Source organism: Scomber japonicus, chromosome 10 (assembly GCF_027409825.1).
Source record: "Scomber japonicus isolate fScoJap1 chromosome 10, fScoJap1.pri, whole genome shotgun sequence".
Taxonomy (NCBI): Eukaryota; Metazoa; Chordata; class Actinopteri; order Scombriformes; family Scombridae; genus Scomber; species Scomber japonicus.
In genome coordinates, this window is record NC_070587.1 from 18,264,761 (window position 1) to 18,284,360 (window position 19,600).

Below are 19,600 nucleotides of genomic sequence, written 5' to 3' on the forward strand. Positions count from 1 at the left end.
ATGTTACGGGTAAGGTAGGAGACCTTCCATTTATATTTGCATTTAGCGTGAGACTGTAAGTCAAGTTTGCCTTTGAAACGAGCGATGGCTCTTTCTGATCATCCAGTCCGCCACAGCGCACTGTGCGTAAAAATGATTTGTTGCCATGGCTACGGCGTAAGGTAGTATCCTGCGACGTAATTATAGCAACTCGGTGTTGATTGATGGATTTTCCTCCGCTGCCTCTTCAGACGCCGCGGTATCTGGCTTTGGGAAAACACACTCTTGGTTACAAGGGGTAAAAATACTCCTCTGCTGTTACATCAGTGCGACCCGTGATATTTTTGGGAACTTCTCCCATTCGCGTCGGAGTGGTTACTGGGTGTCTGTCTTTGCCAGCTCTGAATTGTCGCCTACAACGACTCGACGTGCAGTGGAGAGAAGAGAGGCTGTGCGTCCTGAGGTTTTATGAACATGTAGAAAGGGAAACAACGCATGGGTGTAGTAGTGAGGAGATCTTTCAGAGCAAAGCAGGACACTGTGGGTATTGACTGTGGACTGTGGTTACCAGAATGAGGGCTTGACCTTGTCCCTGCAAAGACATGAAGGGGACCAACGAGTCCAGTCCCGTCGCCTGCAGCACAGCGGTCACTGCTGGCCTGGAAGCTGCTGTGTGGCGGACGGGGGACTTGGCTGGGTTCGGATAATAGGCGCTTTTTACGCCACCCGTCACCAACTAAAAACTTTTTGTGTTTATGGAAAATTATGTTGAACTTTAGCCATCAGGATAATATTTGAACCTATGCATTATAGCACAGGAATGCACAGTTGTAAAATACCTTCATGGCCAGTTTTTAATAGCTTAATTTAAACTGTTAAGTTGTTTTTTGTAATGTTTTCTTTTGATGAGGCTGAGAAATGTGGACTGCTTTTATGAACGGTTCGGGGCTGCACGGTGGGGGCGGTGCCGGTGCGGGCTACGTCCAGTCTCAGGGATGGGAGTTTGTGCCGTGCTCCGGGATGGAGAGGAAAGATAGAGGCAGGGGCAAAAGCCGCAGCCCGCTGAGGAGGATCTCTTCTCCGCCCACCGTCTTCAGCCAGCTCTACGAGCCACAGTTCGGTACTTCTCCGGGCGCAGGAGAAGGTGGCGTAGCAACACAGCTCGAAGTCCTCCAGGGACAAATGTGGCAAGGTCCTGAACTCCAGCAGCAACAGCCAACACATCACACGCGGCTCAGAAAGAAATTTGATGATTTGAAAAAGCGACACGTGCAGGACAAGCAGGAATGGATGCGAGAGAAGGAGTCATTGTTGAGAGAAGTGGCTGACATTCAAGTAATTAGAAATATTGACTTGTGAAAAGTAAACGCATTCCTGTCTCTCTGCACCCTTGTAACCGTGAATGTGTTGTGTCACAGCTATCCCTAATGTTCCCAGAATACTTCTCAGGGCTTCAAATTCAAAAAGTGATCATTTAACATACCAGTGTATGCATTAGTTTATCATCAAGTATTTATTTTGACCTTTAATCCTCAGTTATTAGCTTTTGTTGGTTGAAAGTGTTATAGACTGCTGTACCATTTGGGATGGCTGACATATTTGGTTGACATCTTTGCTGCCAACACTGTTTTTCCCCACAGGGAGGGGAGAACCGGAGGATTCTGCTGGACCTGAAGACGGTTTTGGAGGAAGTGCAGGTAGAGGTGAAGAGAGAGGAGGAGAAGAGGAGTGAGCTCCAGCTACAGTACACCAGGGACAGATGTGCCTGGGAGGTGGAGAAGGCTGAGCTCCAGTGCAGGATTGCACAGGTAACTGGGGGATGATGATGATGACGATGATGATGATGATGATGATGTGTAGGTTGGATCTGGCACTGTATATAAAAGCATCTGCAAAAAGTATTTTGGCAGTTGCAGCATGCTAGTGTGTGTGTGTGTGTGTGTGTGTGTGTGTGTGTGTGTGTGTGTGTGTGTGTGTCTCTCTCTCTCTCTCTGTGTGTGTGTGTACATTCATACATTTTTCCCTGCATACACAATATGAATGTAATTATCCAAAACCAAAGGACATTAATCTTGTTTTGTAGCAACACATTTTGCACATAAACAGTGTTTTACTTTGATTAATTTCTATCTAGCTTGTCTAGTGCATTTGTGTCTTTTCTCTTGTCTTTGCATACCGGGCCAATAGTTTGGTGTAAATTGGGCAGGCTGTGTTTGCCACCCACATGGCAGGGTGATAAGTCACCCTGGAACTCATCCAACTCAAGCCTCCAGCTTAGACAAAAGATTTGCACTGAGGAGACGAACTTTGGTCTTCCAGCCCAGGCCAGACACACAGACACCCAGCTTGGCTTTTAACAGCTTTCTGTAAGCAGATGAAATATTAACCTATTGTTACAGTGGACAGCTGCTGTTAAAGTGTGTCTTGAAATGGGCAGAGAATACTTTCAGAGTTAAGTTTGCATACCAGTGCCACGCTGTGTCAGGCATTGCATGGATCACTTGACAGACCCTGCATAGTTATTCCTCAAAGCAATGTGGCTTTAGAGATTTAGCTTTTTTTTTCCTACAAGTTATATCAGAAAATGGATTTATTTCATTGGCCTCAAGTAGAAGTCTGTCCAAATCTAATCACGCTGTTTCACATTTCATCCAAAAAATGGAAAGTTTTGATACTGTGAAATTTGTTCAGTGAGTCAGATTTATCTGTGTGCCTTCTCTTTATTCACATCTCTGCGCTTGTTATATCTGTAGTTTTGTGATGTTGCGACTTGAATCTCTTTATCTGCCAGCTGAGCCCTGATACCTATCACAAACTTAAAACTGATTGGTCACGCCTTCACCCATCTGCACAGCTCTCATTTCAATGTCCTCTGAAGCTAGAAGAAAAATCAAATCTCTGAGTGAAGTGGTGAAGCTCTGAAATGCGATGAAGTGGTGCTGGAAATTGACACGGTGGTGCGATGATACTGCAGAGCACTTGTCCAAGATGACTGACTGAGGCCATGATGACGTGGGAATGCGACACAATGACATGGGTTTACCGGATCACAGCTAACGCACACATAGATGGTTTAACTGCTGTAATGTAATTTCCTCTGTGTGAGTAGATGGCACAATGTCACTGTTCAGCTCTTCTCTTTGTCCCCCTGGTCGCTAGGCCTCGCTACAGAGTAGTTGACAAAGAGCCTTATAAAAACAGACATTTACTGTTCTGCTTTGTATTCGAAAAGCCCTGTGAGGCAGTTGGAGAAGGAGGCTTAATCTACTCCAGAAGCTTATACCATTTTGCCAATACACACACATGGCTGGGACAGAAGAGATGTCTCTCCTCTTTATATATTTGCAAAGTGCTCATAGTAGTCTGCTTGTATTTATGTGCATGAACAAGCAATGTGTAAACAACTAAATCCACTTATTTCTCACTCATGGCCGTCAAATTTTAATGGAACATACACACACACACACACACACACACACACACACACACACACACACACACACACACACACACACACACACACACACACACACACACACACGCGCGCGCGCGCGCGCGCGCGCGCGCGCGCACACACACACACACACACACACACACACACATACACACACACACACGCACGCAGACACTCAAATACAGTTTCCTATATTGATTGCATAAACAGACCCAGAGAAATATGACTTGGAGTGAAGCTATGCTGGGTGGGGTTAGCTCCATTTCAGAAGTTGTTTTGTCCTGATACCACATCCTGCCACAGTTTACACTTCTTGGGCACATGTTTACCGAGTGCTAATCTAAGGCTGCTCATTAGGTTAAAAATTCATCAAGTCCAAGGCTTCTAAAATCAGTTGTAGCTCAGGAATCAAATGACTGATTTACAGACTTCATAGTACATTTGTAAGATGTCTATAAACACACTTTAGTCTCTTTTAGTTAGAGAAAGCAGCATTACATGGAATCTGGCTGTTGATGTTAGAGTAGATTATTGTTTCTTTTAATCGTAGAGTTTATAATTCATGCAAATCACTCTTTAATTCTGCATCTTGACAGAACATGAAAAATAGCCTGATAATTAGACTGAATGGCGGTATCATTTCACTTAATTCGCCTCTATAACAATTGCTGAACAAATAAGAAACGTGAGCTGTGATTCAAAGGTCTGGAACAAGGCTAAGAAATAGTCAAGAATGTATGCAAATTAATACAGAGAGGTCAGTAGAGCTAAATGGGTGTAACTTCATTCCACTTAGGAGTGAAATGTGAACAATTTCAACATGGGTGAGAAACTCCACACGTTGCTTTCACTGTGCCAGTGCAGAGGACAGCCCATTTTCATCAGAGAATGTAGAGGAGGTAGAGGGTAATTGTTGGGGCAAGATGAATTCTGATAGTGATCATGCCGAGGACTATCCAGAGTAGTACTGAGTTGAAAGGGAATGGTAGAATTAGCATGTTTGCCTGAGAAGAGCCACTCAGTGCAATCAACTGATGAGTCGTGCAGTCCAAGAGGGTTCAGCTAATATCATTGAAACCTGAATGAACCTGCTAGAGAGGGTTCATTCCACAGCTAGCTGGGCGGGTTAGCTTTTGTCCATTCATTAGTGCACTTTGATGAGACTTTGAAAATGGTAGTGCACAACTGGAGGGAGGCGGCCGGAATACTGTAGAGGATTATCCAAGCAGCCATGTGTGTTATACAAACCTGAGGTTAGTGAATTGAAGAGGTGGTGGCTACTTAAGGGCTTTAAGTTCTGGGTCCTGTGAGTTGGAATTTTAAGTGAAGCCGAGAGTGAAATGGAATTTGCTCGACATTCCTATCTGTTCTCAATCAGATCAAAGACTAAATTGCTACTGTATACAATTGCCTAATAAATACAGTTTCATGCATAGGATTTCCAAGTCTTACATTTTTTATATATTCTTAGCTATGATTAGCGGTCCCTCTTTTAGCCATTTGATTGGTCAGGAAACTGAAGCTGTGTAGTTGCAAACAGTATTGCCACATCCCCATCTCTTTTTTAAATTTAGCTTGTTGGTTCTAATCCCAAGTGAATTAATTCAGCATCAACATGGTTGCAGTTGATCACCAGTTGCTTGTTCTACTCGATATTTTAATTACACGCCTCTCTCTTCAGCGTGTCATGTCTATGAATGTATCTACTGTTTGTTGTTTCATCGTCCTTTTCGGGCACTTATACCACCAAATACCAAGCAAGCATCCAAGGTCTGAGGAAGAGGGCTTAGGCCGGATATTTCCGAGCATATTTCTCCACATGACATTGCCAATGATTTATGAAAGCTGCTGGCAGCTAGGAGACATCTCACTCGGCCTTAGAAGCCAACTCCCCCTGCTCTCTTACCTCGTCTCTGCACCTCCCCAAGGAATGTGACATTGTACAAGGCTGTGTGTCCGCTATTTATAGTGGGTCACCGTGGTGACACAGTTACCTTTATATACCCTGTGCCATACAGTGACAGACAGGGTGGTCAAGAGTAGCTGGAGAGGGCTTATTGAGACTGGGCTTAAGTTGCGCATGCATGTGTAGATGAGTGTGTTTGATGTAATGCTGGGTCCCTGTCAGTATACACTGTTCCTCCACAATTTCCTTTACAAAGACAGTTTGCCATTGCTGTCTCCATCAATGATAAGCGGTCCTCAGCTCTTTATTTGGACTGCAACCATCTTGTTTTTGCACTTTCACTATTTGTTTGTATTTGTATGTTTAAATAGACTGTGGACGGCACCCATCATCACCCATCTGTAATTGTGGATAACTTTGAGAAGAGCCACAGGCAGTCAGAAAGGGTTGACTTGTTTTTCTACACCATAATTTCTTGACCCCAGGCCACAGGCAGAAATAGCACCATGACCGAGGCTTGTAAGAAGGCTTTGGTCGATGTCTATGACTGAACACTGAAATAACACACTCAGGCATGCTTGTATGCATTCTCTCCCTCTTTCTAACACACACACACACACAGACATGCACACAAACACAGAGGCACATACATAAATGCACATGCACAAGCGTTGTCTTGGGCTCATTCCATGCCTAAAGCCAACCCCCCTTTTCAAATTAACAACAAAAATCCACATATTTACCACAGAATGTACAGATTTAGGCCCTAAAACACACCCTCATTTATTTTTAACAATTTAAAAAATCAAAATCAGAGAATCACATTGTATTACTATACAACTAAGGAACAGGACAGGAAATTTAACACCATTATCTTATCTAAAGGTACAAATCAGACCAGGCTTTAAACTTTGATGATGTCATCAAATTGTCCAGTGTTTAGCTCCTTTGGTGACAGTGAACTGGAATCTGACTCTTAATTGTGGAGTAGTTTCGCAGACTTTCTTATTTATTCTCATTTATTTTCTTTATGGTCATCACATGTTTGGGTTTTTTTTTTTGCCCTTGCAGAGCAAAAGTCCCGGGGGAAATTCCCAAGACTTTTTACTTTAAAAGGGCATTCAGTAGTTGCAGTCAGTAATAATCTCTTTAAAGCAAAATATCAAATTGACCCTATCAGATCTGCTTTATTGTAATAATGAGAAATACTGAAAATAATCACAAGCATGAACTTATTTGTGTTAAGATTGTGTCTGCATGTATCTCTGAAAACTGATACACCAAAGTATCTTTTGACTGATACACCCATCCTCTGCAAAAATATTTTGCTGTGCCTAAATCTGCCACATCCTGAACTGTATCCTGTGTTAGTGAAATACCATTAAAAAGGGGCTTGAACTCTGAACCCATGACCCCTTTGTGTGAGTTCTTGCAGGATATTTTCATCTTTCAATCGCCTCTTTTCTCCCTCTTCCCTCCTCTGAACCCACTCACACTCGTCCCTGTGGCACATTATTCCCCCACTTCCTCCACCTTCTCTTCCTGCCACTCCTTCATTCTCTTAATTCCTCTTTTAACAATTTCTCTTCCCCCCGCTTTTCTGGCCTTGTCATCTGGCTTTCATCCCCCTTTCCTCCAATCTATCTCTTTATCACCACTGACTGTTTTCCCTCACGGTCTCTCCCACCCTGCCTGTCCATCTCCCTACTTCCTTCTCTATCCTCCTCTGTGCCTCCTTAACTCCCCGTTCTGTTTCTCCCTCTCCAGTTGGAGGCTAGAGAGCGTGCTGAGTTGGTCAGTGGAAGGGTCCAGACAGCGGCAGGTCCTGGCTCTGTTGCGTCACGGAGCAATCGAGAGCAGCGCGGCGAGACTTCGACGCTCCGCCGGGAGAGGGAAGAGCAGCGGCGGCTCCTGGCAGACACACACTCGACGGCCATGGACCTGCGCTGTCGCCTGGAGCACAATGAGAGAGACTGGTCAAGGGAGAAAGCCGAGCTGCTGGAGAGGTTTGATGTGGAGAGGAGGGAATGGGAGAGCCAGCTGAAAGATATGCAGAAGAAAATAGAAGAGGTAAGATGGCTGAATGATAATATTTCCACACAAATGTTTAGATGATTTGGTTTGGTTTTAGCATTATAGTTAGAGATTAGTGGATCATTATCACTATAGATAAAGAAAAGATTGCAAAAGTATGTTAAAGTCCAAACTTAGGAAAGTTCTTTGAAAGTTTTTAGTCCACATATTTCAGTGTTCATCATTTTTTGGAGGTTTTCTTAATTTGTGTATAATACTCAGCTTCCTACGGACTGAGTGTGTTAATCGTCCCTCCTACACATCCTGCTCACCATCAACCCTGTCAAAACAATATCCCTGATCAGTGCAGCTGCAGAGTGTGAGGAAAGGAGGGAGTAGGAGGAGGAGGGCAAAAGTTCTGCTGTTTCTCTGATCTCTGTGTACTGAGAAAGAGGCAGCGAATGAGACGGGTTGTGATCTGCAGTGGTGTAGACAGGAAGCTGGCATGCAAGAGAGGGAAATTTATGTTCATACGGTGGCCAAAGTACTATTTTTGTGTCAAATTGTTTATGCATTTTTGAAATAAAGTGAAAAAACAAAACATCATTAAGGAAGTCTTGTTGTGTTCATGTTGAGAAATGGTCTCTATCAGACAAAACTAAGGATTAGGTCTGTTTAAGATAGACTTTCACTTGTATATATAGATTTATGGTAGGGAAATATGTGAACAGTCAGTCAATTTATCAATTAATCTGTCAGTCAATCAAGTGAAAATAATTCTGCAGTAACAGGAGCATGAGGGAAGTAATTCAGAGCAATGGGCGGGTGACCAAGCGCAAGACAAAATCTGACATGCCCCGAAAAGCAAATTGGTGTTTTTTAATGAGGGTGGCCATACAAAAGCAGTTGGACATAATGCGAAGGCACTGGAACAATTTGCTATGAAAAGAACATGTGGCTCTCATTTGCCCCTTTGAGACCAGAAAATGAGAGAGGAAAACAGCACAGGAGTAAAGCAGGCTGAAAGGCAGTTGTCCAATCGAGACATTGCGTGATGGGAAGGGAGCCCAGTCAACATGAAATAGTTACTATTTTCAGATTCCATGGTAGCAGGCCAGATGTTATCCAATTTTATTTGAACAGATTATTTGAATGTTTTTTTAAAATCCTCTATGTTATAAATATGTTCGTATGATCAGTTGCTGTCCTTTTTTGCCCGACCTCTCATCATGTTGTATTAGTTTTATATTTTGCATGATCATATTGTGCCATTTACATTCCTTGTATTGTCTTCACTCTTGACAATCTGATCTCACTTTAATCATCAGGGAGAGTAATTGCAGAAATTACTGTCAAAATGCATTAACATTTGAATATATATTTTTGTGACTTAAAACATCATATCATACACATATACACATATTTATTAATATGTGTCACATTTTATTGATAATACTTATTTAATTGATGGGTAATCTTGCTTTTCCTCAATTATTACAACATGTATCCTTAAAGAGTAAAATTACATAATAAAAATATTGTTTTATTCAAGAATAGGCTGTAGTAAAGCTGTATAAATAATGTTATCTTTCCATTTACTCTTTCAAGTTGTACTGTGAAGTGAGGGTCAAGCGAGAAGGGACCGGACTAGACACCGAGAGGCAGGACGAACACGATGTCATGCATCGGCTCAGCATGCGTTCAACCAGCACTGGCTCCAGTCTGCTCAGTGACAACTCCCACTCCCAGCCGCTCAGCAGCAGCAGTCAGTCAGAACTGAGCAGACACCCACCATTACCTGGTTTTGGTTGCAATAGCAACATCAATGGGAGTGGTGGGAGAGACAGCCAACAATCCACCTGTTTCCAAGCAGACAACCTCTGTGATTTTAATGTTGGTGGTCAGTTTACTCAGAATGACCATGTACATGCAGAGCTGCTGGATGAATTGAGATCCAGAGGCCCTTGGAAGCAAGTCACTGATAGCAAGGAGGCTGTTGATACATTGGAGCTGGAGGCTATTTTTCATGGAGCTCTTGGATGTGGAGTGGTACAGAAAAATGGCTCTGAAGGGAATGAAAGGAATGTTCACGTTGATAGTCAAGAAAGTCTTCTTTGGGAAGAGCTGAGTTTCGGCAGCACCAGGAAGAAGAACACCACTGCTCTCAATGCTGTGAGACATTTTATCTCTCTCTCTCTCTCTCTCTCTCTCTCTCTCTCTCTCTCTCTCTCTCTCTCTGTATGTAGATATATATTTAATTAATAAGCACTGTATTTATAAATCAGTGTGTTTGTCATGTTTTCAGTGTTCATGTAATCCTCCATACCTGTTTTAGTCATCATTTGTTGTTGTTTCTCTTTATCTGCTCAACCATCAATCCAACCATCAAAATCCTACAATTGTTTTGCACATTACTTCAGCGATACACAGTTTCCAACTTGTCTCCCCCTTCTCTCTGTGTCAGGCTCTGAAGGAGATTGCCCGTGTCAGTGAGGAGCTTTGTAGCTACCAGGATGAGATCAGAAAGAAGAGTGGGGATAAGAGGTAAATAAATCCCCATTGCTATGATAACTTCCTGGCGCCAACTTGTTTGATAATCACTGTTCTTGTCTTGATTTGCTGATTGTGTATGTAATCTCAGTGTCATATTTGTTTCAGTGCAGTAAATTAATTATAAATCATATTTTAACAATTTCTGTTGCAATTTAGTTATACATGGAATTAGTTGCAAATGGAATTAAAATAGGTGGATGATAAGAATTATAATTAAAGTAGAGTAAATGTGGTAATTGTATTTTACGATTTAATCCCCGTCAGGAATCAATCTGACTCCCTGTGCCTCCCGGAGGAGAGGGAGATGCTGCCAGGGCACGATAAGACCAGACGGGAGCTGGATGAATCACCCTGCGACCTCAGCCAGATCTACGATGACCTTCGGGCCTTGGAGAGGGAAAACTGGATCACCTTGTCACCAGATAACACCTGGCAGGCCAACAGGGGGCCAGACGAATCCTGGAGAATGAGTGCAACGGATCCAGACAGCTACAGAGACACACAGACGAGCCCTGGAGTACTCTCTGAGATGGATATACCAGCCCCGCCCATCCCTCCCCGCACCTCCTCCTGGAATCTGAATAGCCCCACCGATCCAGATACAGAGCTCCACATCCCAGAAACCCCCATGGCGACAGTGAGGAAATGCCACAGCCCGTGTGTTCTAGTGGACAGAAAGTGTAGCAGCCCATCCATCGTCAAGAAGTTTGGGGCTATGCTGCAAGAAAATGAAGGAAAGGTTTTAATAGATGGCAAGGTAGCATCGTGTGCTGTACCTGTTAACTCTAACTGTAACATTGGCTGCTGCCATAGCCGCTGGTCCTGTGATGCAAGTAAATTCATTAACAGTAAGTTATCTGCATATGGGACTGTCCAGAAAAGTTTCTCTGAGGTCAACATATTGGGTGCTGAAAAAGACTTGCACTCAGATTACAGCCCTGGTGTTGGGAACATACAAAGCCCTGAGCTACAAATCCCTCCTTTTGTGAAAGACTTACCTGTAGATCTGTTATTGTCCTCTCTGGAAATAACACCTGCCAGCTCCAACATCCAGGGCTCCAGAAGAAACATAATGCTGGAACAAAAAACAGCTGAGTTCAACAGAACTTTATTTCAGGCGGAGATGGGACGTGGGGTGGATGAGCAAGACAGTTTTACAGTAACAGATGCTGGCTCATTGGGTTGCCAACCAGACCTTTCAGCAACTTATGCATCAGATGAGGTTTTACTTCCCAGGGAGAGTAAATTTCAGCCACATTTTACTGATGTCACTGCTAGTGTCACAGGCGTACATCCTGAAGTCACATTGTCTCTGTCCACCTTGGCTTCCCCTGTTCAGAACCCCGAAGTCCAACCGAGGCGAGGTAGATGTGGTACTGAAGCTCAAAAAGTCAGAATGAGGCAAGAAATTCCATCTGGCCTTTCACCTGAACAGCCACAGGGTGGACTCAGGGAGGCATCCACAATAACATCTCAGAGCCCTGCACACCATTCTGAGGTCAAGCACAAACTTCGGACAGCGAGCAGTCCTTCCAGGAAAACACACCACAGAGTAGCCACAGAGGCTCCCTTTTCTGAGCCTGCCTTGCCTGCAAATACCCAGCCAGGTCAGAATGTGGAGCGTTCCAACTCCAAGAATGAGAATCCCCATGGAGCGAAGCCTCAGCCAGCCAGGGTTGGTGTCTCACTCCAGCAGTCCTCTGCTGAGAACAAACAAAGACAGATGACACAGCCAGGGCACCAGGCACAGCCAAAGCATGCATCTGTTCCTCCCTCACAGTCTGACTCCTCCAGACCTGGACCTCGAATGATGAATGACCATCCCTGGAAGCCCCTCACTCTGGCTGCCTACCCACGGCCTGAGGGATCCAGGTCCAACTACGGGGCAGTGGAAAGGATTCTGAAGAATTATGAGAGTGCAGCCCGGGCTCAACAGCACCACAGCCTACAGAGTGAAATGACTGCAAGTCCTAACATCAGTGTCAAGCAGGAGGAGAATGCCACAGAACTGGACATGCTGGACATGCACCCTCTGCCCTTACCTCCTACTCTGAGACACACACAGGCCTCACACACCTCACAGAAACACACCACACACACACAACTCAGCAGCCATGGTGTCATGGGAGTAACAGAGATACAGCTTGCAGTGCAGGTGGGTAGAGCCTGATATATACTGTATGCACACTTTCACATATATGCACATGCAATACCATTCTTGAGGTGTGTTGACATGTTTAATGAAATGCAATTAAGTCAAACTATATTTTTAAAGGCTGATTACAGCAGTGCACCTGGATGAACTCGCACGTTTCATTCTGTTCCCTTCCATTTGGAAATACTAAGCAATTGCCCTTGACTGAGGACAGCTCCGGTGGGAATGTTGTTTATTTCTGGTATGTGCTAAGAGACAGAAGCAGGCCAAAGCCTCCATTATAATCTGGGCATCTGGGCCATTCCATTGCTTAAAGGCTCCTAACAAAAGGAACTGCTGTTGTGGCATGCAAAGTTAACTTGGCAGGAGGTCTATCACCCCCACATCCCTTCCTAAAAAGAAAAAAAAAACTTTCATCTTTCAGTCCTGCCATGAGGCCTGGTAATGCAAGTGTTTTTCTGGCCTTTGTGTTGTAATTACAGATGTATCTGCAAGAAGCCAGCTGACTAAATGCTCCTTGGCAGACCATGGGGGAACAAGCAAGCTGAAGTGGTTACGCTGCTTTAAAGTCATGCAAATGTTAACAAAATTGTGGAAACGATTATCAAGCCAATTTTATTTGACCTCATGAAAAGAATGTAATTAGAGGAACTACTTTAGTTTAACCTTAACTGATGAGCACGTTCCAAGATGAAATTAGAAGATTCTGTGAAGTGGCAGTTGGGCCACAGCACGTGTCAGGTATTTTAATGTATTCTTAACCAATAGGAATTGGGTCTTCTTTGCCCTGTTGTTTTTCCAGGACGGGGCTGAATCTATCAGTCTTCCTGTTTGAAATATACTTGTTGTTTTCCCTAGGGTCAAGAAGACTACAGATGGAACACGTGACACAATGTAAAGTATCTGAGTGGGTGAATTTGATTGATGATAGAACGGTGTGATAATCCTAAACGTTAATTCATTTGTTTCTCCACAGGAGAAAGACAAGTCTTGCTTCTCTTCCTCCATCCAGAAGAACTTCTCGAGGCCTGCTCGTCCAGCCAATCGACGCCTCCCGTCCCGATGGGCCAGCCGCTCCCCCACTTCTTCCTCCTCCACCTCCTCATCTCCCTCTACAACCCCTGTCGTACCTCCATCCTTCCCGCTCCAGAAACACACCTCCTCTTTTACCTACTCACACGCCTTTCACATAGAGACTGTCATCATTTGATCTTCACCTTGAACAACCAGAAGCCTACAATGATAACCTTCCCTGTTCTCTCCATTACTGTTGTACATACCAAACCCAGACTGATCTCCACTCCCCCAGACTCAGAAGTGCTTTAGTTGTGAGTTTGCCAACTCACTTATAGAATGTATGTGGCATTCAGTGGAGCCAAGCTGAAAGTCAAGAAAAGGATCTGAAGATGCTCCAGTTATTCAGCAGTGTGCTCTGATTAACCTGCCAAGCATCATGCATCTCCTCAAACATCACCTTCAAAGGAATAATGACATCCAATGCATCATCCATTCATGCCAGCCGTCTGAATGGATATCCTATGCTCAGGATTCTAGCCTTGACTAGTTTAGCCTTGCACATCTACCAACAACAGACCCTTCACTATTTCCCTCTGTTCTGTATACTGTATATACACCTTAAAGTGATGCTAGCTCATATTCAAATGGTGTACACATTCTCAACCAAACAAAATCCACTATGGTGTATTTATGATGTACTGTTTTGTATTTTGTGTGCAACATTATGTTTTGTGTGTTTTTGTTGCACAAAATAGGATGTTACATACACAATATACAGCATCATGTTGGATTCAGATATAAAGCAGTGGACTTCCTCAGTGTGCCGAATAAAGCAGTGTTGGTTTTCTGCCTTCTTGAATATGAATACTTGCAGTACATGCCTGAACTGTACCTTGCCTGTGACAGAAAAAAAACAAAAAACATTTTGCTTTATGTTCACGACTGGCTTTACATTTGTCATGCATATTTCCTTGATATCAACAGATCAAAATGTGAGTTCCTTTTTTATAACTTTGTACCAAAGGCTGGTTTCTTTATATGCATTTTCCTGATGTGAAAATTAAATGCATTGTCTGTAATGGCATTTAAATGTTGCTGTCCTCTCATTGCTGATTTTTTTCCAATCAAAATGTAATGTTAAATTTCATTCATAAAAGCCCGCTTTTATGCATAAAATAGATAATGATGCTTACTGAAAAGAAAAAAAATGAAAAGCCTTTTTTCTACTTTTACTAATTCTGAATCGTCACATATCAAGACATTACTCAGCTGAGTGGTACAGTTTTTTGGGTCAAAGTGGTGAAATCATATCATGATGAAGGTGATGCCTTTGCTGTTCTTTTTTGTGTAATAAACATAAGGACTAAGATGGATTCCTTTTCTCTTTTCACATCACATACCAAAGAATCTACATTTGTTTCATACTCTCTGTCCACTCATATGTTTTGTTATGCTGTGTGACTTGTTTTTTTTTATTTCAAATCATTACACTTTTAAAAATAGTTTCTTGGTACCTTAAACCCATTTGTGAAGTGTGACTGTGAAAGCACCAGAACATTACACTGTATAAAGAGAGACTGCAGTGTTTCAAAAGAATAGCAGCCCTTTGAGAAAAAAAAATCTTAATAGAAGAATAACTCAATAATTTAGATCACGAACCACAAGCTAAGCCAGTCTTGCCACTGTGCAGTCGCCATGCCCAAATACAGCCCTGTTTACTTCTTAGCCTGAAGTAAGAGCAACAATTTAATAAGTTCTGAACATCAGTCAAAAAATTGCACATAAATATTTCTGTGACTGCATCAAGATGAGTCCTAGGCGACTGCTCAACTTTGCAAAGATAAAGCACCAGAACTGAACGACTGTCTGGCTTCTAAAATCTTGTTGGCTGACATCTTTGGCGACACTGTGATCTCTTCCTCTGAGGAATGACTGCAGAGCTATGTGACAGCAGAAGAGGAACAGTTCATCATTGTGATAGTGTATGTCTGTGTGTGTGTGTGTGTCAGCATGCATGTATTCCTCCATGAATATTTTGTACATTCCTATCCAGATGCGTGTATTTTTTATTGTGATGAGCTAGACTCACCGTTTTACCCCTTGTTGCACCTGTTTGTCTGTCTACAACATGAAAACATCTGTGTTATTTCATAATTTATGTGCATTGTCTGCTAAATGAATCAGTTTTCATACACAGATAAATCTACATGTCCATTCACTTAAAATGAGGCACACGCCAGCGCACTACACACAACCATACACAGCCTCAGCCCTGAGAGCGACGGACACCTAACCCCTCACCCTGAAACCTGGCACCCGAGGCTGACTGAAATAACAGGTGCGACAATGTTATGGTGCCAGAAATCCTACCCTGGCGCTGATATAAATATTGTCATCCTTTCCTGATGCCCAGCCTAACGCCGTGTTGGCGGTCTCACCCTGTTTTCCTGTGTCGAGTTTGGGCAGGAGTGTAGATTCCCAGTCCTGGCCTGCACTCAAGTCTGGAGGTTTCCAGATGCTGAAACCATAACCAGCACTAACTGTTTTGATTCCACTGCTGCTTAAAACACAATGATACAGAGTAGAATTTATGGGACAATCTGTATTTTATCATGCAAACACAGAGCGACTGCAGTTACCTATAATCTTATATCTTATAATCATCACACATATATAGATCATCACATGTAGAAACAGCAACTAATTTTAGAAATGGTCTCCTCTAGATATGTTTTAAGACATATAAAAATACTCTTCTTTGAATAATTATCTGTGATTAATATAGTGTTTCCACAGAAAAGTTTAATTATCTAGTTAGAAATTCTTAAAATGACATCTGCTCTCTCTCTCCTTACTGAAAAATCTAGGATCTATGAATATGCACATGTGTTTCCTCTCAAAAGTTAAACTACTGGATACAAGATACATTCCTTTCTCTATTTTCAGTGTGTGTGGAGCTCTGGAGGATTCCTGCTTCCACATCACACTCATGTAAGCTGCACATTGGACAACAACTGGCTGCAAGACAGATTCAAGGTGAGCACTGAGCAAATATCTCCCTTCAGCTGGTGAATCTCTGCACATACGTCATTCTGCACATTGCAGGCCAAACACTGAAGTGAAGTGACAATAAGCAAACCAATTTTTTGAGTGGAGGTGGAACTAAAATGATTGCCGTTATGCGATTATTAATGTGCCATTAAGTCTGCTGTGATGTTAATGACAGTGATGTGGTCAGCATGATTATTGTAAAGGATGATAATAAGGAGACTAACCTGAGTACTTCTTTCCAGAACAATGTAATATCACCAGTAATACCAGTGTAGTTATTAAATAATTAAATATTTAGTAATCTTCCACATAAACATAAACATTATTTCAAACTATGTGCCACTCAACTGTACATCGTTTAATATACTCATGATTTCCATCCTGCTACATTACAGTGGGTGATCTTCTCAATACATCTTCAGTCAAGTAACTCATCAGTCTAAATTTCCATCTGTTGGCATATGATCTGAATTGACCTGTCAAAACCACAGCAGATCCTCTCTACGGTTTTATGGTCAATAAGGAATTATTTTTGAGTTAATAATGAATTAGTTTGAGTCATGTTCTGTATGTTTGTGTTCGCACAATTTTGCAATAGTTTCAAATATATAGTAAATATTTATTTCGTCGTTGAATGGTGTACATTGGTGTTTGTTGGTGCAGAGTAGACACATCCTGGTTGCTGCTGCTGTGGAAAAGTGTTTGTTGGCCTACCGGTGTCTCCTGGATCCCTGCCCTCCAGCTCCACTGACCACCCTGCACTCCACACAGGAAACCTTCAGGCCCTTGAGAGCCTCTGGCACCTGCCAACCTGCCATTCTTCCTGCCCTGAAATAGACCCTTACTGGCACTTATCTGATCTCTCTCTCTCTCTCTCTCTCTCTCTCTCTCTCTCTCTCTCTCTCTCTCTCTCTCTCTCTCTCTCTCTCTCTCTGTGTGTGTGTGTGTGTGTTTTCTTATCTTGGTCAGTTGGCATACAGCCATGCTGACTGTAGCGCATTCCCTGACTTCCTGTGGAGCCTCAGACAGCTGCATATTGATCAGTACGTAGATGCATCCCATTAGAGGCCAAATACACACTCACACACACACACAGACATGCAGCAACATTTGTGCATGTGAGTAGAGAAATGTGACGTTTGAACAGTGAGTGTGCATTTATTTGTCTTTATCTCTCTCCCATTAGCCAGGTAGCAATTTCAGACAGGCTTCCATTATCAGCTGGAGTCTGCGGCTGCATCACTGATATCCGGGCGGATCATAAAACAGCAGGACTGACTTTAATCAAAAATGACTGGAGGGGCCGAGCAGATGATGAATGGAAGTGGACAGGCAATGTTAGGGACTGGATTGAAAATAAACGCTCATGAGGGAGGAGGGAACATTCTGAACGAGCTGCCAGCCCTTCACACATTAACAAAGCTTAAGACTGACAATCACTTGCACTCACATGTGGGTGACTTGACTACTATGTATGCAAATTCCACTAAGCCATGTCCTTCCAGGTGCTGCACTTCACAGAATGATATTTAGAGACAGGTTGCAGGCTAGCTGATCTAGCTGGATGTGCTGTACAGAGCATGGAGAGTCAGCGTGTCTGGAATGCTTGCCTGGGAAGAGTCCCACCGACCTTTTTGAATTCCTTCCCCACTTTTAAATAGATCGGAGAGGTGCGGACTTTAAAACAGAATTGGCTCTGTGGCAGTCTTGGATGCAGTGCACTGTATCCTTGTTGACGACCTTTTGCATTTGTGGTACAGTCATGGAGGAGTCTGAAAAAGCCACTTATTTATGGAAAATATACAATTTATCGATCACTAGCTACACACACACATTTTCAAATTTGATACAATAGTGATACTGTGTCTTAGATAACTTATCCAAATATATTAATACACTTTAAAGGGTATGTGTTGAAAATCTGGGGACACCATTGTGATTGTGAAACCGTATGCTTCCAAGATAAACTTAATACAGATGTTAGATCAGTGATGGTTATTGGTTATTGGTAGGAATCACAATAGCCAAACCTCCTTCAAATGTGCTCACACGCTCACTTCTACAACTCTACAATTGTTGTCAGACCTTGGATTCAACATGTCTCTGCAATCCTTAGTAATCCAAGTGAAGCAGAAAGGTATTACTGGTTCCTCAGTTTGTTTTCACAGAGATGTTCATTGCTGTGGATAGAAGTGAAAGATTTATGTTCCAAGTAGCCATAGATCAGACCATGTGACAGAAAGTCCCAGTAACCGCCCTCTGCTTTTGGCACATATCACCCTTCTTTTTCCTACACCATCTCTTGGTCGTTATATCAGCATCTTCTTACTGTTTGTTTTTTCTGTCTCTCTGTCTCATCATGACATTGATTTCTCATTTGACCTTCCATCTGTCTCCTACACTGAGTTAAAGCACAGACCTCCATATTTACGTTTACTGGTGCTTTAGACAAATGATCTACATAATGTGCCCACAGGTCAGCAGCAGTTTATGTCTCTGTTTGCACAGTACTATGATCCCAGAGCATTTCACACTTTTTACTGCCCTTCAGAAAGGTGGTGGTCCCTCTTGGTATGATATTACATGTTTCTAGGAGGAGTAGACCATTCTTCAAACTAGGGACACTTCTTCTAAAGATGTTTTTTCTTTTGTCTTATCGTTAAATTTGTACTGTTCCAGCACGGGAGGACATAACCATATCATCTTAAGCTCTTACATTATTCCAAAGCTCCTTGTTTAATACCACTGAAATATTGTTATCACTTTCATCTGAATATGTACACAGTTTTGAATGTTTGACTTGGCAAGACATGAAACCAAATCTCAGAGCAGACTGTTGTTTGACAAGAAGCTGACACAGTGTTAGACTTTTAGATTCAGCCAGCACACTGGTGTCCAACACACTAGTGTTACAGAGCTCAAATCACACACACACACACACACACACACACACACACACACACACACACACACACACACACACACACACACACACACACACACACACACAAAACTCTTTTTGCTGTTTTACCATCACATGTTCACAGTATAATAGTCCATGTTAATATTACTGTCAGCTTCCTGAGCCAGCACTGTGTTATAACTTGTAGGTGTTATTTGAGGCCTCCTGTCAATACTACTGAATAAGGACATGTCTGTTGCGCCAGTTTCTTCAGTATGCTATGTTTACAGTGTTATGACAGACAAAAAGCAGATCTCTCTGTGCAGTGCATGGGTCTAGAATAACTTACACTACATTGCAGTCCATGTTATGGCTTTAGGGTGCTGTGTAAATGTATGTAGCCCAATCTAACAATTACACAATTAATGCATATTTCCCCCCTCTTTTTATGAAGTGATAGTGTACAAATGAATCCTAGCCTGGCAGTGTTATTCCGCCCCCCTGTGGGGAGAATGAAGAACTACATTTGTGTGTGCTGCCGTGGTTTTCGTAGGGCTCTTGTTTCCGGGG

The 19,600-nt window shown here is 42.7% G+C and overlaps 1 protein-coding gene across 1 annotated transcript; it reads left to right on the forward strand.

Moving 5' to 3' along the window:
* The first annotated feature begins 897 nt into the window (after positions 1-897).
* soga3a (SOGA family member 3a) lies at positions 898-13,460 on the forward strand. Its single transcript, XM_053327618.1, has 8 exons — positions 898-1,314; positions 1,620-1,787; positions 7,107-7,409; positions 8,961-9,524; positions 9,817-9,896; positions 10,170-12,060; positions 12,275-12,301; positions 13,037-13,460. Exons 1-8 carry the CDS (start codon positions 898-900, stop codon positions 13,268-13,270), a joined length of 3,684 nt encoding a protein of 1,227 aa, XP_053183593.1. The 3' UTR covers positions 13,271-13,460.
* Positions 13,461-19,600: the final 6,140 nt, after the last annotated feature.

Coding starts and splice junctions, on each gene's coding strand:
- soga3a (XM_053327618.1), top strand. CDS start 898: ATGTGGACTGCTTTTATGAACGGTTCGGGGCTGCACGGTGGGGGCGGT. Junction 12,061..12,274: donor AGATACAGCTTGCAGTGCAG/GTGGGTAGAGCC, acceptor GACTGAGGACAG/CTCCGGTGGGAATGTTGTTT. Junction 12,302..13,036: donor GGGAATGTTGTTTATTTCTG/GTATGTGCTAAG, acceptor GTTTCTCCACAG/GAGAAAGACAAGTCTTGCTT.